This window comes from Stegostoma tigrinum, chromosome 25 (genome assembly GCF_030684315.1).
Source record: "Stegostoma tigrinum isolate sSteTig4 chromosome 25, sSteTig4.hap1, whole genome shotgun sequence".
NCBI classification, from domain to species: Eukaryota; Metazoa; Chordata; class Chondrichthyes; order Orectolobiformes; family Stegostomatidae; genus Stegostoma; species Stegostoma tigrinum.
Window position 1 is genome coordinate 49,961,944 of NC_081378.1, and position 21,861 is coordinate 49,983,804.

General features: G+C 41.1%; 1 protein-coding gene across 3 annotated transcripts in view; it reads right to left on the reverse strand.

Annotated features, from left to right (window-relative positions):
- Positions 1-21,861, reverse strand: part of cep83 (centrosomal protein 83) — a 51,241-nt gene that overhangs the window by 17,097 nt on the left and 12,283 nt on the right. For all 3 annotated transcript variants that reach the window (XM_059654711.1, XM_059654710.1, XM_059654712.1), the window contains exons 4-7: positions 17,650-17,742; positions 17,414-17,545; positions 9,020-9,271; positions 4,335-4,466 (exon numbers count right to left, since the gene is read on the reverse strand). In XM_059654711.1, the coding sequence (XP_059510694.1) occupies positions 4,335-4,466; positions 9,020-9,271; positions 17,414-17,545; positions 17,650-17,742 (609 nt within the window). The remainder of the gene's footprint in view (positions 1-4,334; positions 4,467-9,019; positions 9,272-17,413; positions 17,546-17,649; positions 17,743-21,861) is intronic.

Here is a 21,861-nt window from a genome sequence, read left to right on the forward strand (position 1 = left end):
TTCAATGACTTACTTCATGGTTTCTGATTCTCTTTCCATACAAGCATGTAGCACGCATGGAAATGAGCTGATGACTTCCAGAATTAAGGGGAAAAAACTGGAAAATGGGGCCGTGCAGGGAGAATCCAATTCCTCCTTACTTCAACTAGCATAACTCTGGTTAAAAGGATCTGACAAATATACTGAAGGAAATTAAATGCTCTCATTTACAGTTATATTTTATAAAATCCAATATACCGATTAGACTTTCATGCAGGTTTTAGATACGGGGTGGAACTTCAAATTAAATATAAATGGGCACAACAGCCAGAGCCTTGCCTTGCTACTAGCAGCAGGAAACAAAGCAGACAGGAACAATTATGCAAGAGGCAAAGTACCAACTTCTCTACTGTTTAGGCCATCACGATTTCTCTTTTATTTTTCTAATTTTTGGTTTGGAACTAGGAGTTGTGGATGACAATTGAACTTTGAACACAACTTTTTTTTAATGTTAACAACAAACTGATTTTTGCTGTCAGCAAACCGCCTGAAGAGATATTGTAGGTTAATCACTGCTCTAACAATACTGTAGATATTTCAGCACAACAATGTTGTGATGTGCAGGGAGTAGCACTGGTTGGATAGTGAATTGGCCAATGAAGGAAGGACCGATGCTGACCAGCCAACCACTGAAAATGTCAAAAAAAAGAGAGAAAAACAAAGAATATACTGGCGCTGACTGGGGTCTGGGCAAGATATTGGTTTTGCTTTAGAAGCTGCTGGACTGGGAAGTTGTTTATGGTTTTGTTCTCTCTAGATATTCTCCAATTATCGACTTGTTACAAGTTCGAGAGAAAAAGATCCCCATTCTGAAGGAAATAAGCAAGTCCCCTGTGGCTTGCAAAAGCTGTTTGCATTGACTGGTACCTTCAGAATTTATGCATGTCCTGTGTTCCTGCAATACAAACCACCAGTGAGGATTTCATGAAGGCAGGGTATTCACCATTTAGGTATCAACCTGAAATAACAATTTTTAATTTTTTTTGCCTTTATCCCTTTACTGTGTCTGTCTGTCAATGTGACAGTGAAGGTTTATATTCAAAGAAGACTGGACCTAGATCACAGCTATCAGTTAGGGTGTCTTTCGGTTTATCTGTGTTCTGCTAAAATTACATAATTAATAATAAATTGCTAATTTTTATTTATAATAAACTGGTGCACAAGATCTGCTATTTGTAAAGTCTGGTTAGGAACAACTGAGCAATTTTGAGGGGTGGATGATTTGGTCTGGCTTGCTATCCCTGTGTCGTAACAAAAAAAAATCAAAATAAGTTATCAAGATTGCATGGAGTTAAAGATGGATTCAGTTTCCCATTGGCAAGTGGTGACAGCCTACTTGTATGAGTGTTAAAACATCACCAGACAAATAGCACCTTTGTAATTAATGATACAACATTTTAAATCATCTGGGTTTTCAGTTCCAACCTCCAAAGTTGGAAAACTCTTTCTCCCTTTCTTTTGCTCAAATCTTCCTTTCCTTTACCGTCTCCTTCTCTTTCAGTTGTAATTCAAAATGTTTCACTTCCTTTTCACATTCAAGTTGTTTCACTTCTTATTGAATTTTAGCAATTTCTAAATGATTCCAATGGCATTTCTAGCATTCATAAATGACTAGCTATTGCTGCATTATCTCCCCTTTTCACACTGGCAAAGACAACCCCAAGTCCAGCTTGTGTATCAATTGCAAACGCTTTGCTTTGATAACTTCTGTCAAAGTCCTGAAGTGGCTTCTTCCGCCCCCAGGAGCTTCTTAGTGACTGGAAGATCCATTACTACACAAGGCATGTCCTATTTAAAATCATCCTAATTCAAAACCAAAAAAAAAACACAACACCAACACTCACCACACACAGCCTTTGACTCTAATAATCCTAAACCCAAACTGGATTTAAGAGATTTTTGATCCCAACAAGAGCACCCAATTTGTTATGAACCAGACTAAAGAGGCTCAAAAATATCTTAAGACAATAACTTTAAAATAAGAAAAGTCAAGTGCCTAGGTTAAGTGTAAGGCATTGCATTCCAGATGCAATTCAATTGGCCAAACTATTCAACTTCAAGTAAAACACACTTTATTTTTACAGTTAAAACACAGGCAAAATAAAAGAACTGGCTGAGCTGGAATTATATTAAAATGCTTAACAAAATAATATATATATATAAACTACCCAGTAATTGAAACACTCCACAGAAGCTCCTAGCATCAAATCACCCTTTCTTTACACGTGAAGAGCCTTTGACACTGATTATGCTTCCTCAAAGTCAGCAGAACCTCTGACGCTCCTGTTTATATCTGTCAACCAGATAAACAGCCCCAATTAGAAAACTTATTTATTCTGTGCGATCCACTGGCTGACCTTGCTATAATCACTACACTAATTAACTGTTCCACTACAGTAACATCTCAAACACTTTGTTGGAAAAAGCAAATTCAGTAAAATGGATTGTCATAAATGCAATTCTAGCAGCAGGGAAGCACAGACAGGGGCAGGCACAGAGAAAAAAGAAAGCAAGAAAGAAAGAAAGCAAGCAAGCAACAAATCAAGAAAGCAACAAAGCAAGAAAGAAAGAAAGAAAGAAAGAAAGAAGGAAAGAAAGAAAGAATGATAGCAAGAATGATAGCAAGAAAAGAAGAGTCTCCGCATCTAGCTTCAAGGCCCTTGCAACAACTGAAAACAAACTCCTGGTTCTGTGGGAGCTTGACCCCACCCATTCAGGCTGCTTCCATTCTTCCACTTTTTCGAAAAAAAAACTAAAGGCCTCACAAGCTGTTCACTTTCCAGGCTTCAAGCAGGCCACTCAGCACCCCTGTCTCCAACTTTCTTCATTTAAACATCCAGGACAAAATGCACCTCTTAAAGCCATAGTATTGTCACACCAGGTTCAGGAGGGTGGTGAAAACGAAAACAACAGAAGCAATGATACTGATGAAAAGGGAAAGTCAGCTAGCATAAAAAGGAATTTCAAAGGCTTCTTTAGGATTAGGGCTGATTGGAGTTATAAAGGTAATTTGTATTTTAAAGCAGAGAGTAATAGTCAGCAGATTTTTTTTCAGGCTAGAGGAGGATTTGTTGTGATGTTCCCAGGTATCTGTACTGGGACCCTTACTCTTCCCTATTTACTGAATGATCTAGACCTTGATATACAGGGGATAATTTCAAAGTTTACAGGTAAAACAAAACTTAAAAGCATCACAAACTGAGGGCAGTCTAGAAGTCCAGAAGGGCACTGACCATTTGCCAAAGCAGCAGATAGATATCAGATGAGGTTTGACGCAGAGAGGAATATGGACAGGGTAAATAGACAAGGTCTTTTCCCCGGGGTGGATGAGTCCAAAACTAGAGGGCATAGGATTAAGGAGGGGCAAGATTTAAAATGCATCTAAGGGACAACCTTTTTACACAGAGCATAGTGCATGTATGGAAATAAGCTGCCAGAGGAAATGGTGGAGGCTGGTACAATACAACATTTAAAAGGCATCTGGACGGGTAAATGAATAGGAAGGGTTTGGAGAGATATGGGCCAAATGCTGGCAAAAGGGACCAGACATATTTAGGATGGTCGGCATGGATGAGTTGGAATGAAGAGTCTGTTTTCATGCTGTATCTCTCTATGAATCTAAGTCAGAAATACATATATTCAGGTTCACGACTGGCTAAAGATAGCATGCAGAGGAGGTTACTTTCCTTGTGGATTTGAACTGAGTGGGAGCAGCTCTTCATTAATGAAAAACTTTAGTAGATCATTAAAGAGGAGGTATTGACTCACCAACACTGAGTGGTGGCAGTGCAAGGGGATGAGGATATAGCTGACTTGACTTGTGGCTATGGACAGAGCTCCCACGCAGTTGCATTCCTGCTGTTAGGAACACAACACTACAAGAAGATTCCAGCTAAAGCCACAGATGGAAACTGCCTTCATGGTAACTAATATTTTCAAGGTTTATGATCAGCTACTGCATGCTGCAATTTTGTGCATTAAACAGTACAAGACGTTTGATATTTGTCAGATGAAGCCTTCAGTGGTTTGACACCAATGTGTAAAAACTCAAATGAATTTGATCCTTTTACAATTTAATAACTTTAAAAAAAAAGAAAGAACGGCTCATGTTGTAAATTAGAAACAGCAATTGCTGAGAAACCTCATCAGGTCCGGCAGCATCTGTGAAGAGAAATCAGAGGTAATGTTTCGGGTCCAGTTCTAAGGAAGGGTCTCTGAACCCAAAACACAGATGCTGCCAGACCTGCTGAGCATTTCCAGCAACTTCTGTTTTTGTTTCTGAATTAATAACTTACTTTGCTGGACAAAGCATTAACTTCCCGCTCTGCCTTGAACAACTTGCTGGTCAACTGAGTATTCTGTTCAAGAACCAGCTGCAGTTCCTTCTCCAAACGCTCATGCTGAAGTTTAATAGACTGCTTCTCTGCCTGCAATCAACAAGAAAGGCAAACTTAACCAAGTGCACCAAACAGAGCAAATTAGTAAAATCTCAATTAACTGCTTTAAAGTGTCAAGAATAAAGGCCTGTGGGGAGGCTAACTGCCTGAATGTGATTGATAAAGTAGGATTCTGATCTGTTATACAACATTCCAATAACATTTCTGGATTGCATTTTCTAATTTGGAACCTGTATCTGCAAAATGTTTCTCTTGGTGCAGAACAAATAGGAAATGCTGAGAGTTTTATTGGATATCAGCTTCTCACAAGTTTACTACGCTCATTATACCCAACACAGTGGTTGATCCAGAAATTTATGAAAGAAATACAACCACTAAAGATTCATTTTCAAGGATTCTGGGGCAACTTTGTTCCTACAATTAAGAAATCTCATTTTATTTCCCAGTTGTTTCAGATTGCAGATGCAATCCTAAAACCAACAGAAGCTACTATTTTAAACCAAACTTGTGGTTCTTTGGAGACACATTTGTAATTCTAGATGAAAGCTCCAAACTATAAGTGGTCAAAAAAAAAACAAAAAGGATGGTATAGGCTGAAAGGGAGCTTTGCATGTATATATCTGGCAGTAACCATTTCATGCAACCATAAGATATAGGAATAGAAGTAGGTCATTTGGCTCATCAAGTCTGCTCCACCATTCAATCATGGTTGATATGTTTCTCAACCCATTCTCTTGCATTTTCCCTATAACCCTTGATCCCTTACTAATCAAGAATCTATCTCTGTTTTAAAAGACACTCAATGACTTGTCCTCCACAGCTCTCTGCAGCAAGGCAAGATAGTTAACATTCTTCTATATTCATTCAAATCTGACAGTGGAACAATGAACATACATAATCAGGCAAATTTGCATCAGTTAAAGCCCTGAGTTAAGACAGTGCAACTGAGTGAATTAAGCCAAATGTTCCAGCTATCTCTCTGATGATGTCCTTTAAGAGGTTGGCAAGAAATAGTCACTACACAAACAGCATGAGGTCTCACATTTGCTGGCAATCCATGCTCTGCTGCTGATTTTATATAACGATATAAAACGTTAGGTTTGTATTGTTGTTGATTGCACAAAAATTATAGGTTCTGTTTCTTATAGAAAGTTTTTCAACCAACCAACCAGTCACATCTGGGTATAGGTGGATGCTCTGCAGGTTCAGAAAGGCTTCTACCATTGCCAGAAACTTGCTAAATTCAGCGGGTGACTGATCTAATACTGAATCATACTCTGCTACCAGTACTGAATGTCAAAAATGTTTCATGAGCATCTCTGATTATCATGTAAGATCAGGCATTCTTTACAGCACATACGAATGAACACATTTCAATGCTTCTATGATCCAAAGAACGATAACTTCATAGACAGAAAATGAGTTCAGGATTTTTCAAATTACAAAAGTTCTCACAAGAGTTGCTAACAGCACAATAAATATGCTTGCTGTCATCCACGTAATGGTGAACACAAATCCTAATCCACTTTTGACTTCTACAGTAAATATAACAACCCCAGGGAATTGCAACACAGTTTATTGCTAACAAATCCCCAGCTGAGAGCTCCATGTTGATTACAGACTTGATCATGTTTACCACAATAATGAAAATAAGTAGAGTCCAAAGAAATGGCTTCACTGTTAAAAAGACGGAGAGAATACACACGAAACTGCAGTCCTGTAGCATGACAGTGATGTGGAAATACTAGAATCTAATACAAGGACTTGGTGACACAATACCCAGAAAGTATCAATATGATTACACAAACTCAATACAATTTTATGAAAGGGGAATAGCCTTCAACAAATATATCTGAACTTTAGGGGAAACCAGTGGATGTAATACATGTACAACTTCAGTATCATTAATTGAACTCCTGCCTGAGAGGTTGTCACACAAGATTAGGGTATGAGGGATCAGGGTTAATATTTTAGCATGGATTAGTTAACCGTCCCAAAGACAGTGCAAAAACAAATGGGACATTTTCTGGACTTAAGGCATAAGATAATGGGGTACTGCAAATCAATGTTTGGGCATCTGCCTTTTGTAATTTATGTTAATGATTTAGATGAAGGAATCAAATGTAATGTATCAAAGTTCACTGACAACATGAAACTGTCAGAAGAATGCAGAATCAGCAAAGTAACGGGCTTAAATGAATGGATAAGAAGATGGGAGATGGAGTATAAATTGAGCAAGTGCAAAATTATCTATTTTGGTAGGAAAATACTTGAGAAGGTTAAAGAGATGTGGTGCAAAGATCATGGAAAGTTAACATGTACATACAGCCAGCAATTAGGAAGGCAGATGACATGTTAGTCTTTTGCCAGGAGTTTAGACGGGTAAGCAAATCTTGTTATTGTTAAACAGGATTAAATGAGAGCACAACTAGAGGGACTGTGGACAGTTCAGGTCACCTTACCACAAGACCATACTTGCCTTGAAGAGCATGCAATAAGGCCTTAGTAAATTGATTTCTAAAATGAAAGAGCTGAACTAAGAGGAGATATTGGACAGAATGAGAGGCGATCTCATTGAAAAGTGGAAAATTCTTCAAAGGCTTGTTAGAAACTCTTTTGAGAACTTTGTAACTTAAAAGGCCCTTAACTCATTTTCTCTACATAAAGTTGTCCTTCTATGGTTCATAGAAGGCTTGTCAGAGTGGGTACTAAGATGCTGTTTCAGGATGAAGGAGCAACCAATGAGAACAGTAGAAACATTTTCCAAGGCAAGAATAAGAATGTTTAAAATTCTCTTCCTGAGAGTGCGGAGAATGCTCATTCATAAATACAGTGAAGACTGAGCTAAATAAAAACCAAAAGAACTACACATGCCGTAAATCAAGAACAAAAACAAAGGTGCTGGAAAAGCTTAGCAGGTCTGGCTGTGAAGGAGAAAACAGAGTTAACATTTCGGGTCCGGTGACCCTTCCTCAGAACCGATGGTGGCTGGGAATTTTCATAGGGAGGTGGGTAGAGTAGGGAGTAAACGACAGGATAGAGCCAAAAGAGAGAGAAAGACAGAGATAACAAACTGTGGAGCTGGATGAAAACAGCAGGCCAAGCAGCACCTTAGGAGCACAAAAGCTGGTGTTTTGGGCCGAGACCCTTCATCAGAGAGGGGGATGGGGAGAGGGTTCTGAAATAAACAGGGAGAGAGGGGGAGGCAGACCGAAGATGGATAGAGGACAAGATAGGTGGAGAGGAGAGTATAGGTGGGGAGGCAGGGAGGGGATAGGTCAGTCCGGGGAGAATGGACAGGTCAAGGAGACGGGATGAGGTTAGTAGGTAGGAAATGGAGGTGCGGCTTGAGGTGGGAGGAGGGGATAGGTGATGGGAAGAACAGGTTAGGGAGGCGCGGACAAGCTGGGCTGGTTTTGGGATGCAGAGGGGGAAGGAGAGATTTTGAAGCTTGTGAAGTCCACATTGATACCATTGGGCTGCAGGGTTCCCAAGAGGAATAGGAGTTGCTGCTCCTGCAACCTTTGGGTGGCATCATTATGGCACTGCAGGAGGCCCGGGATGGACAAGTTGTCTAAGGAATGGGAGGTGGAGTTAAAATGGTTCGCAACTGGGAGATGCAGTTGTTTGTTGCGAGCTGAGCAGAGGTGTTCTGCTAAGCGATTCCCAAGCCTCCGCTTGGTTTCCCCAATGTAGAGGAAGCCACAACGGGTACAGTGGATACAGTATGCCATAGGAGGCCTGAGGGTGGTGTCCAGGAGGAGGACTTGTGTTGGAGATGGGTGAAGGGAGTCAATGGAGGGAGGGTTGGGCTCATGGTTAGAGAAGTAAGCATGGAGGCGAAGGCGATGGAAAAGCTGCTCTATGCCCAAATGTGACTGGTATTTATTGATGTGTGGGTGGAGGGGGACAAAGGTGAACCACTTGCTAAGAACTGACCTTTCGTCCTCAGTCGGGGGGAGGTCAGTGTGGCTGTCTTCTCTGGGGATGCTGGTTGTGGAGGTTGTGGGTGGGGTTCTGTCGGCGTTGGCTGTGGGCGGTGTTCCGTTGACGGTGGGCGGAGTGCCGCAGGCGTCGGCAGTGGGCGGAGTTGCGTCGGCATCGGCGGTGGGCAATGCACCATCGGCAGTGGGAGGAGCAGGGTGGGCGGCAGCAGCAGCGGTGAGGGTGATGTTTGTGGTGTTTGTTCTGGAAGTGGAGGCGGTGACTGCAGCAGCGGTCGCGTTTGCGGTCCCGGAAGTGGTGTGCCCGGCGGTGGCAGATGTGACGTCATCGGTGGGTTCACCGGCCGTGTCCTCATGGTCAATGGCGGCGGGTACATTATGGGGGAGATGCAGGGTCAGGCTGGAGATTTGGGAGGTGGAGGAATCCTGTTTAAGGTGGCAGGAAGACAGCTGGACAGACAAAGGAGTTGCTAATGAGTTGCGACTGAGCTAATGCATTTTCAGCACAAATGTAATCAAGATATCTGGGTAAGGTTCAGAAAAGTGAAGTCAATAGAGAAGATCATCTATAATGTTCCTGAATGACGAAACTACATGGTTTACCCCTGCATCTATTCATGTTTCCATGGTTTAACATACCTCCAAAGACTTAACAAGGGTTTGGGTTTCAACTAACTGTCGCACTTGTATTCTCTGCACATTTTCAGCTTGCAAGCCAGAATTTTCCCTCTCAGCCCGTAGTTCTGCAACCTCAGCCTCCAGACTCTTGACCTTCTGACAGAGTTGGGCCTTTTCCCTCAGGAGTGCTTCCACACGTTTACTGTCCCTGGTGGGATCAATACTCATTATCTGGTCATTCAGAGCCTGTTTGTCAGCATCCAGTCTAGCAATCTGGTAAAAGAAATAAACAATTAACAAATGACAAATAATCTTTTCCCTCCCAAAGCTTGGGTAATACGTCAGAGACTAGAACATCCAACAGGTATGTGTCTTTCCAACACTGTCTTTAGGCCCGGAAAATAAAAACATCTTCCCATCACCCCCATAACTAAGCATACACCATCCTGACACTGATTTCCAGCTTGATGTATAATCTTTGAGTTACAACCTGATCCATGATCTACAGTCCTCACCCACCGCTGTGATCCTCTGTTTTACTGCATACTCACTCAACTATCCTAGGTGGGCCTAGCTTCCCAAGCCTTTCCACCAAACAGACAATTAGCCTCTTAATTGCATTGACTGCTTGTTGATAAACAGAAAGAAAACTTCAACTTGGTTTCTCCTTGTTTGGTAGTGTCAACTCTGAACAGATATTGGTTTCAAAAAGTGCTGTGAGATGTTTTACTACAGCAAATGAACTGTATAAAAACAAGTCATTTATGTTCTATGAGTAAAAGCACTCATTTTGTGCCCTTTTGTGCATACCAAGATAACATTTAATAATCAGTAGGCTGGCAGATACAGCCCCCTGCATTGCTTATTTAATGACTGCAAAGAAAACACATGGATTCCCCTCAAAGAGCTCAATGAGTGCTTTCACTCATGCTATAAATTAAATTCAAATGTATTAATTATCCAGTACAATTAGGGTCCTAAGCTACATAAATTATTGATCACAAAGCATCTTTTTAAAACAAGTCTAAAGCTCCAAAAACATGTTCTCAGGCTTTCTTTATCTCCAGTACTTTGTGCTACTCTTCAGTAATTGCTAGTACCATCTAAAGGAATCAAGCAGGATTGACTTTAAACCAATGAGAGATAACACGTTTAAATATCTAGCGTAAACAGGGCTGAATAAAATAAAATGCACAAGTCAGAACCATTACCAAGATGCTTCACATTAGACTGTTGATTGCAGACTCAGCTGGTAAATTCTCTAAAGCAAGCAATGTTTCAAAGTGGCTTACAGCATTATCATTCAGTTATCCACAGAACACAGATCAATCAATTTTCCTTCAGAATTCTGATGTACTTTTGTGCACGTCAAAGAAGTATTACTAAACTGTAACAGAAATTTAGTACCCATCTGATCTACGTAAATTAAAACTTCCAACTTAGATGGGAAGGATTTCCAAGCATCATGTAGGTGCTGCATACAGTTAAGTCTTAAATTAGAATTATAATACACCGTGAATTACCAGGAATACTGTTTACTATTCATAGCTTTCTTGACCATATTTAACATTAATGCGCATAAATGATGTTTTGCTTACATTAATTGATCTCCCATGCCATTCCACTGATAAAATAGTGACTCTTTCAGTATCTCAACCTATTCTCCATACTTATTTCCCCATTCTGTGGTGTGTGCATCTGTCCATACTTGCTCTGTGATCATTCTCAATCTCACACTGTAAATGTTTCTTCCACTTCTTTAACCAGCTCTTTGCTCTTCACAAATTTCCTTGCATTTGTCTTGCTCTTTCTTTCTGAATGCTGATCAAAAAGGCTGTTTATTTCCCCCGAGAAGTCCAACTGCTGTACTCTGCTTATTTGAATAACAGGCAAGCAGTGCAATACAAACAGGTGAAAAAAATAGAAATACCAAGGTGTAGAGCTGGACGAACACAACAGGCCAAGCAACATCACAGCAGCAGGAAGGCTGACGTTTCGAGCCTAGACCTAAAGAACGGTCTAGGCCGGAAACGTCAGTCTTCCTTCTCCTCTGATGCTGCTTGGCCTGCTGTGTTCATCCAGCTCTACACCTTGGTATCTCAGATTCTCCAGCATCTGTAGTTCCTACTATCTCTGTGAAGAAAACAGTTTCACTTTACATTGTGCATTCAAGTATTTAAAGTGTTAAAATAAGACAATTAAATTTGATGCTTACCACAGCGCAGCATCTGAAGTTAGACCAAAACTACAGCCATCAGGCCTTCAATGCAGCCAAGAATCACCTACTTAAACTGTAGCATCTCTGAGACAACAGTGGTCAAGAATTCAGATCCTGCACTTATTCGCTGCTAAGGTAAAGGGCTCCTTGAAGCTTGCATGAATTTCCATTTAAGCTGTGTCTATTAAGTAAAAATGCTTTACTTTACTCTCACTTGTAAAAAAAACCATTTCTTCTCAAGGGATCTTTGAGGTCACTTATATAACTAGAGTTATATTTAGGCACGATTTGCAGTATTAACACACTTTCTCCATTCTGAGTCAGTTTCTCTCCTCTCCCCTCCTCTGGGGGTTAGATCAGATTTGTGGGTCACCCCAGGAAGGAAACACGTGCTCCCTTCAGGTGACTGAAAGCAGTAGGCCGATGCTGAATTTAATACAATGAAAGATTGTGTCAATGGGCCTAGGGCCAGATTTGTATTGTTGACGATTCCCAATAAATGTATATTAGAGGTCTTAAAAGTGACAAAGGGGTTGATGTAAAGATGGTTATGAAAAAAAAATCAAAATGATGTCAAAGTTGTAAGAATATGGTTTGTTGAGTATCAATTGTGAATTGCCTGACTTCAAAGGACTATGTTCATAGAGCCGACTGGTGAGCAATCTCAAACTCTAGTTTGAAGTAAACAACCTGAAAGTAAGCTTAAATTATGACAAGACCGGTCGGCTGTGCTGAATACCCATCCTGTGCCACATGGGAGTCATGGTATAGACAATTACTTGCGCAGGCAGTGTTGGTAGTTCTGCTTCAGTGCCTTAAGGTGTCTGCTGTAGACAGTCCATGTCTCAGAGCCATAAAAGGGAATGGGAACCACTACAGTTCTGTAAACAATGCTCTTGAGCCCATTAAGCTCTCTAGAAAGAGCAAACGCCTCATACAGGGATCCCCTCAATCTATCTCCCTCACTGACCAGTTTTCCACTTTAGACGCTGGTGAGAACCACTGGGGAGGATGGGAACACAAGAATAAAACCAAAGCTGATTATGGGAAGTAGAAAGGCAGAAAGCAGCAGAAACAAATTCCGGAATCAACTGGGATCAAATTACAGAATAGTGTTAGAAAAATAGAACTAAAAGCATGTTATCTGAATGGCATACAGCATTTGTCACAAGATGGATAGATTGACGGCGCTATAAGAAAAAAGGGTGTATTTGGAGACATAGCTACAGAAGATCAAAAGAAAGAAAATCTAAGACTGTGCATCCATCACTATTAGCACAAGTTCCCCCCACCCCTCAAACTTGACCACTGCGCCACAATTCAGTTGCCCTAAGATAAATATTTTTGCTTTCATTTTCTTCCATTCAGGGGGCTTGAGCTTTGCCTACATTTATTGCCCATCACTAACTGTGTGCCAGGAAGTGTCAGTGAAAGTGCGTGAACCACTACTTTCCATTTGGTTCAGATACAGGCAAAATGTTAAGGAGGGAGCTCCAGGATTTTGACCCAGCAACAGTAAAGGAGCAGCAATATGTTTCTTAGTGATGATGGACAATGACTTAGAGGTGAGCTTGCAAGTGGTGGTGCTTCCAAATTTTTGCCAATTTGTCTTTCTACATGGAAGTGGTCACAGGTACACAAGAGCCCTGGATTCTGTCGCACATCTTGCAGATAATACACACTACCGTCACTGTGCAGTGGTGGCTAAGGGACTGATTGTTTGTAGATGTTCAAAACAAAGTAGGTTATGACATGATGTAACAGTTTATAATGAGGGGTGTTAGCTAGTAACCCACTTCATAACTCTGGAGAGAGAGATGCAAAATGGATGGCCAACTTGGTATCACTCATTTCACATTATTGCAAAAAGATCACAGAGGATTTCCACACGTTCAGGCTTAAGTCATGTGTGTGTAAAGGGCAGGGGTAATGGAGTGAGAAACCAGGCCAAGAATATACAATCCAACCTAACTTTGAAAGAAGCACTGGCCATATTTCTTTCAAAGCAATATGTGAGCTGATTAAAACAAATTGATAAAGTCAGTGAAACTCCATGGGTGACTTGGCTGGACAGTGCTAAATAGCAGCAGTTAGACCACAGGACTGTGGTGCAGTAAATAGAAAGGCTGCACAAAGGTACAGTATGTGTGTGTCTAATGAGGTAGTTAAACTCCCACATATGGGTCAGAACAAGATTGACTTTGAATACAGATGGCAGCCATTTCTGCATCAATTGTAATTGCCAAAGATGGTGGGTAGAACACACCACGCACATTTGCACACACACACACACACACACACACACACACACACACACACACACACACACACACACACACACACACACACACACACACACACACACTAAGCAACCAGTGCTGAAGCAGTGCAAGCTACCCGAAAGCTCTGAAACTTAAAAGCTGTGTAACCTCCAGGCATACTAAAACACTGGATGGCTTGTTCTTTACCTGACTACATCAGGTACTAGAGTGTTATTCATTCTGGTTTCATCCTTTCATGTTATGTCTTCAGGTCATTTCAACACTTGCTGTTAAGATTTAGCAAATTGAACAAGGCATTAAAATAAGACAATGCATTTCCTCACGGCCATAATCAAAAGGCAGCGTCTCTGACTAAAGCAGTTTCATTGAACACAGCAACTTTCGGCTTTCCATTCCATTATCACCCAACCCCCGGAAGGAAAACAACACCAAAGACTTGGAAATAATTTCACTTGTATCTCCTCATCCAACTGGCCATGCTTGCTCAGACACTGCTCATCATTGGGTCAGAGCAACGGAATTCCTTACCTAACATCACTGTGAGAACATTACTTTAATGACTGCTAGGGTTTGACTCAGTCCCATTTGTCTATACCTGACATATGCTTCCTTCTTTTTTCTTGACCAGAACCTCAATTTCTCTAGTCATCCAGGATTCTCTATACCTACCAGCCAAGTCCTTCAAACTTAACAGAATATATCGTCTCTGGAATCTCGGTATCTTATTTTTGAGGGCTTCCCACTTTCCAGCCGTCCCTTCACCTGAGAAAATCTGCCCCCAATCAACTTTTGCCTAATACCATCAAAATTGGCTTTCCTCCAATTTAGAACTTTAACATTTGGATCGGGTCTATCCTTTTCCTTAACTATTTTAAAACTATTCGAATTATGATCACTGGCCCCAAAGTGCTCCTCCATTGACACCTCAGTCACTTGTCCTGCCTTATTTCCCAAGAGAAGGTCAAGCTTTGCTCCTTCACTAGTAGGTACATCCAAATACTGAAGAAGAAAATTTTCTTGTACACATTTAACAAATTCCGCTCCATTCATGCCTTTAACACTATGGCAGTCCCAGTCTATGTTTGAAAAGTTAAAATCCCTTTCCATTACAACCCTTTATTCTTACAGATAACTGAGGTCTCCTTACAAATTTGTTTCTCAACTTCTAGTGGGCTATGGAAGAAGTCTATAGTACAATCGAAATAAGGTGATCATCCCTTTTACAATTCTCAGTTCCACCCAAATAACTTTAGTGGATGCAGTCCCCAGCATGTCCTCCTTAAGTACAAGGAAAATGCTATCCCTATTAAGAAAAAAAGTCACTTCCTCTTCTCTCTTGTCCCCCACTTTCTATAGCATCTACACCCTGGAACATTAAGCTGACAGGCCTGTCCAACCCAGTGCCACATTTCTATAATAGCTATGATATCCCAGACCCACGTCTCCAACCATGCCCTGAGTTCATCTGCCTTACCTATCATGCCTCTTGCATCGAAATAAATGCAGTTTATCAGTCCTACCTCGTTCTCTGCTTTTCTCCTGCCTATCTTGTTCTACTTGCTCTTTTTCCCAAATGCAGTGGCCGCAGACTGATCTCTTTTCTCACTATCTCTCATGCTTCTCCCGCCCAAAATTTACTAGTTTAAGTCCTCCTGAGTAGCTCTACCAAATCTCCCTGAAAGCATATTCGTCCCCTTCCAATTCAGTGCAACCCATCCTTCTTATACAGGTCATTTCTAGCCCCAAAGAGATGTTGTCTGTGCAGACATTCAGTAAAGCATTCAACAAGGTCTTGCTTGGTAGACTGGTTAGCAAGATTAGATCAAATGGAATACAGGGAGAGTAAGCCATCTGGAAACAAAATTGGCTTGAAGGTAATTGACAGAAGGTGTTAATGGAGGGGCTGCTTTTTGGACTGGAAGCCTGTGACCAGCAAGGTTTGGATCCACTGCTTTTTGTCATTTACATAAATGATTTGGATATGTACAAGGGAGGTACAGTTAGTAAGTTTGCAGATGACACCAAAATTGGTAGTACAGCAAAGAAGGTTAACCTCAGAGCACAATGAGACCTTTATCACATGGGCAAATGGGCTGAGGAGTGGCAAATGGAATTTAATTTAGATAAACGTGAGGTGGTGCATTTTGGTAAGGCAAATCAGGGTAGAACTTGTACAGTTAATAGTAAGGTTCTGGGCAGTGTTGCCAAATCAAGAGACCTTGAGGTGCAAGTTCACAGTTCCTTGAAAGTGGAGCCACAGGTCGACAGGACGGTGAAGAAGGCATTTGGCACACTTGCCTTTGTTGGTCAGTGCACTAAGTATAGGAGTATGATATCATGTTGTGGCTATACAGGAAATTGGTTGGCCACCTTTGGAATGCCACGTTCAGTTCTGGTCTCCCTGCTGTAGGAAGGATGTTGCTGAACTTGAAAGGGTTCAGAAAAGTTTCACAAGGATGTTCCCAGGTTGAAGAGTTTGAGCTATAGAGAGAGGCTGAATAGCTGAGGCTATTTTCCCTGGAGCGTCGGATGCTGAGGGGTGACTTTATGGAAGTTTATATAAGCATGTGGAGCATGGATAGGATGAATAGCCAGGGTCTTTTCCCCAGAGGGCATAGGTTAAGGTGAGAGGGCAAAGATTTAAAAAGGCACCTAAGGGACAACATTTTCACAGAACGTGGTGCATGTATGGGAAGACTGCCAGAGGAAGAGGTGGAGACGGGTATTGTTACAGCATTTAAAAGGTATCTGGATGGATACATGAATAGGAAGAGTTTACAGGAAGATGGAACTAGATTAATTCAGGCTGTTTGGTTGGCATCAATGAGTTCGGCCAAAGGATCTGTTTCCATGCTGTATAACTCTATGAGTGCTGTGGCTCAAAGAGGTCCAAAATCACCTGCATCTCACAGCAAGAAGGGAGAGGCCATAAATACCATCTTATCAGTAATACTTGGACAGCACGATGGCTGTGTGATTAGCACTGCTGCCTCACAGTGCCTGGGACCCAGGTTTGGTTCCAGCCTTGGGTGACTGTCCATATGGAGTTTGCACACTCTCCCAGCGTCTCCAGGTGCTTTGGTTTCCTTCCACAGTCCAAAGAGGTGCAGGCTAATTGGATTGGCCATGGGAAATGGATAGCTGGCCATGAGTAATGCAGGGTCACAGGGATAGTGTAGGGGTAATGGGTCTGGGTGGGATGCTCTTCAGGAGTCGGTGTGAATTGGATGGGCCAAGTGGCCTGCTTCCAAACTGTAGGGATTCTATGATTCTAGCATCATTACAATAAATAATGAAAAGGAAATATGCTGTTTGAAATAACAGCAGTTTCACAGAAAAGTCATATTTGGACTCAAAACATCAATTCCATCTGTCACTCTCTCTACAGATGCTACCAGACCTGATAGAGTTTCTCCACTACTTTTAAACCCACATTTGAAGTCGATAAATATTTTTACCTTTTAAGCTTTAAGATAAAAATATCAGTTGAGAATTCATAAAAAATATTTGAGTTTATTAAACAAACCCCTCCATTTCTTGATTTTATCCATTAAAAGAAGGAAGAATGAACTTAAGACTAGAAACAAAAACCGATTGATAGGAGGCCCCACAAAAAAGAACCCTCTCCACTACTTACAATGGAGGGAACCACACAAAGGACAAAGTGCTGAGACAGCTACTTCTATTGAAAATTGACAGCACTGATTCTGTAAGTAAATCATAGTGGGCAAGAAACAAAGGAAACCCCAAGCTGTCAGAGATGAAAGTTGGTGATGAACACAGGAACTGTTAGTCATCGAGGACTCAACTAATCTTGTAACAATAGATATAACCACTCACAATCAGACCTGAAGCAAACTGAATGACTGAGAAAAACAGTAATTCGTAATAGATTTGCTCATGCACGAGGCTTACCTCAGCTTCAAATCGGATCACCTTCTCCTCCAAGAGTCGTTCGTACTCTTCCTTTTGATGCTCAAGCTCTGATTTTAGGAAAGTGTATTCATAACGCAACTTATTATATTCTGCCCTGTACCTTTCAGCTTCCTAAAATATTGAAATATTTCTAGTTATACACATAACTCAAAGATACATACAATTCAGTAATTCCACAGAATTTATAACATGGATTTTTTTCTCTTCATTCCTACCTCCTCTTGTTTCCTGAGGCGTTCTCTCATAGGTGTCTCCAGATCTTGTTGAATTTGTGCTTTCAGTAGCTCCAGCTTCTGAGGTGTTAATACCTGACAACAAGGAACAGGGGAATACAGAAAAGATTTTCAAATCACTGAATTGTTATGGAGAAGACCATTCTGCCCATTAGGTATGCACTGCCTCTCCCAATGGGCTTTATGATTTTACTTTTCCTGTAAACCTGTTCATTGCCTGAACAGAACATAATTGTCTAATGGTAACTGGTTGAATGCCTGCGCCACACATCCAGGCAGGACATTCTAGATCCAAACTACCTGATGTGAATTTTTTTTTAAACATTGCATTTCCCACTTTTGCCAGCAACTTTCAAAATGTGCTGAACCCTTTTATGAGTGGGAGCAATTTCTGACTGTCCAGACCTCTTGATTTTTAAACTTTCTATCAATTCTCACTTAGCTTCTCCTCTCCAAAGAAAACAGTCACTAAAAATCTTCTCTAATCTCGCTTTATAATTAAATTTCTCACGGCTGTAAATTTCTTGCAGTCTCTCCAGTGTTGTCACTTCTTGAACTGTGGCATTCAGAACTGTATACAATGTTCCAGCTAAGATCTATCTATAAGTTTGGCATATCTTCCTTGCTCTTATATTTTATACCACAATTAAGCCTAGGATGCTTCTTACTTCTTAAACTGTTCTCACCAACTTGCCTGCCATACTCAATGACTTAAGACACATAGATACTGATGTCTCTGTTCCTGCATTCCCTTTATGGTAGTATTCTTTACTTTATACTGTCCCTCTGTGTTGTTTCAAAACAAATGGCACAGGCTTCGAGCCATAGAGATATACAGCTTGGAAAAAGATCTTTCATTCCAACTCATCTCTGCCAACCAGATATCCTAAATTAATCTAGACCTATTTGCTAGCATGTGGCCCATATCCCTCTAAACTTTTCCTATTCATGTCCCATTCAGATGCCTTTTACATGTTGTAATTGTACCAGTCTCCACCATTTCTGTTAGCAGTTCATTCCATACACACATCACCGTCTGCACGAAAAAGTTGCCCCTCAGGTCCTTTTAGAATCTTTCCCCTCTCACCTTGAACCTATGCCCTCTAGTTTTAGACTCCTCTACCCTGGGAAAGAGTCCTTGGCTACTCACCTTATAAATGTCTCGCATGGTTTTATAACTTCTGTAAGATCACCTCTAAGCCTCCAATGCTCCAGGGAAAAGGGACTAGACTTATTTAGGATATCTGGTCAGCAGTGCTGTATATCTCTATGACTCTAAATCAAATTATCCCAACACTTCTGCCATTTCCACTTATCTCAAACAGTCCCCTACCACTGGCAAATGTCACTAACCATGACGTAGCACCACCAGTATCACTAAAAGATACTACAGAAGCAGACCAATTGCATTTAAGGAATTTGCCTGCTACCTGCCCTGCAGCATTAATTCACTGTCACAGATCTTGGGTCACTTCTCAGCCTCCAAAGCTCCAGGGAAATACCCCCAGCCTATTCAGCCTCTCCCTATAGCTGAAACCCTCCAACACTGGCAACATCCTTGTAAATCTTTTCTGAACTCTTTCAAGTTTAGCAATATAATTCTATAGCTAGTATTTCCCCTTCTCTTTGTTTCTCTTTCTGTCCCTTATTTTACTTAAGTTGAACTGATTTCCTTTTCCATCATTTCTCTGTATTTTTGTCAATTCTTTTATCCTAATTAGCTAAGGAGATAAGTTGCTGATCCTATCATTTACTGAGATCCCAGATGTCCTGTCACCCTCTACTCACTGTTATCAGCTCCCAATCCCAGTGAGGGAGAACATTTGCAAGCTGACAACTGCAGGAACAAATCTAACAAGGCATGTTGTGAGATGCCAAACTCCAGCAAGATCTGCGCCAATGAATTAATGCTGCAGGGCAGGTAGCAGGCAAATTCTTAAGTGCAATTGGTCTTCTTCTGTGGTACCTCGTAAGTGATACTGGTGGTGCTGCGTCATGGCTAGTGACATTTGCCGATGATAGGGGACTGTGTGGGATAAGTGGGAGTGGCGGAAGTGACGGGGATAGTTTGATTTAGAGTCATAGAGATATACAGCACTCAGTCTAACTCGTCCATGCCAAACAGATATCCTAAATTAGTCCCTTTTGCCAACATTTGGCCCATATATCGCTAAACCCTTCCTATTCATATATCCATCCAAATGCCTTTTAGATGCTGTAATTGTACTGGCCTCCACCTCCTCTAGCAGCTCATTCCATTCATGCACCACACTCTGTGTTAAAAGGCTGCCCCTTAGATGCACTTTAAATATTTCCCCACTGACCTTAAACCTACGCCCTCCAGTTTTGGATTCATCCACCCTGGGGAAAGCACCTTGTCTATTATCCCTATCCATGTTCCTCCCTGCATTGTACTTCATCTGATATCTATCTGCTGCTCTAGCAAATGGTCAATGCCCTTCTGGAGTTCGAGACTGTCCTCAGTTTGTAATGCTTCCAAGATTTGTTTTATCTTTAAACATTGAAATTATCCACTGTACACCAAGGTCCAGATCATTCATTAAATCAGGAAGAGCAAGGGTTCTAATACAAATACCTAGAACTTTACAACAAATCCTCTTCCAACCGAAAAAAATCTCCTATTAGTCTCTGCTTTAAAATGCAAATTCCCTTTACAAGCCCGATTGGCCTAAATCCTAGAGTCATCTTTGGAATTCCCTGCCTGCCTCTTTTCATCAGTTTAATTGTTTAATTGTTTCTCTTGTTTGCTTTATCACCACCCTTCTGAACCTGGTGTGACGATATCATGGCTTTAAGGGGTGTGATGCTACAAGAGTCGGTGTGCAAGTGTTGGTCCGCAGGACCTGTTTCCACATTGTAGGGATTCTATGTCTAAGAGCATTATAGTGATTTAGGAAAATAATGTCCCAGAAGATTCAAGGACTGAATTGTTTTGGTTAGAGCTTAGGAACAAAAAATGTGCAATTACATTACTCTGTAATCTATGGGTCTGCAAGTAGTGGGAACGACTAAGAGGCTTAAATGTAAAGGGAAATTACAGAACGGTGCAAACAATTTAGAATAATTATAGTGGTAAATTTTAATTATCCAATTCTACATTAGGATAGTGGTAATGTTAAGGCAGTGAGGGATACGTATTCCTAGATTGCGTCCAGGAGAATGTTCTACAGAATTGTGCCCAGCCTATGAGAAAGGAGGTCCTATTGGAACTGGTTCTTGGGAATGAGATGGTAAACTGGATCAAGTGTCAGTGGGGAAACAGTTAGAGAATAGTGATCATTATATCAAACAATGTTAGGATGACAATGAGAACAATGGATAATCAAAAAATACAAATAATTACCTAGGGAGAGTTGACTTCAATAGAGCAAAAAAGACCTGGGCCAATTAGCCAAAGGTTGACAGGGAAATTGGCTGATCAGAGAGTTACCTTCAAAGAAGAAATGGTTTCCTTTACAACCCACCTAAGCTACACATCCCTGAAAAGAGGCAATTTAGCATGGCCAATCCACCTAGCCTGCACATCTTTGGACTGTGGGAGGAAGCCAGAGCACCCAGAGGAAACCCCCACAGACACAGGCAGAATGTGCAAACTCCACGCAGTCGCCCAAGGGTGGAATTGAACCCAGGCCCTGGTTCTGTGAGGCAGCAGTGCTAAACACTGAGCCACCAATGCTGCCCCTTCTTAACAAATCCAACTCAATTCATAATTCCACATGGCAGTCAGTAACTCAGTCTTGCATTACTCTGCACTGACATCAATGCACAGTAACCATGATTTAGTAAGCTCTGAGTTCTCCCTGATTCAACTCCAATTCAGAATTATTCTCTATTCTAATTAGAATTGTATTCTCTGTTATTTTGTGCACCTCTATATTCCTGATATTCTGTCCTGTTTTTCACACCTGTTTAGTTTAAACTATTCACAGCAACACTAGCAAAGCACTGCATTAGGAACTCAATCCAGTTCTATTGATACTTGAGCTGTTCAACTTGTACAGGTGACATCTCTCCAATGGCTAATCCCAGTGTCCTAAGAATTTAAAGCCCCTCTCTCCTGGACTAACTTTGCAGCTGCATGTTCATCTATCCCATTTCTGTACTTGCACATGAAATTAGGAGTACAGAAATGACCACTTTAAGATCCTGCTTGCTAATTTTCTACCTACCTCC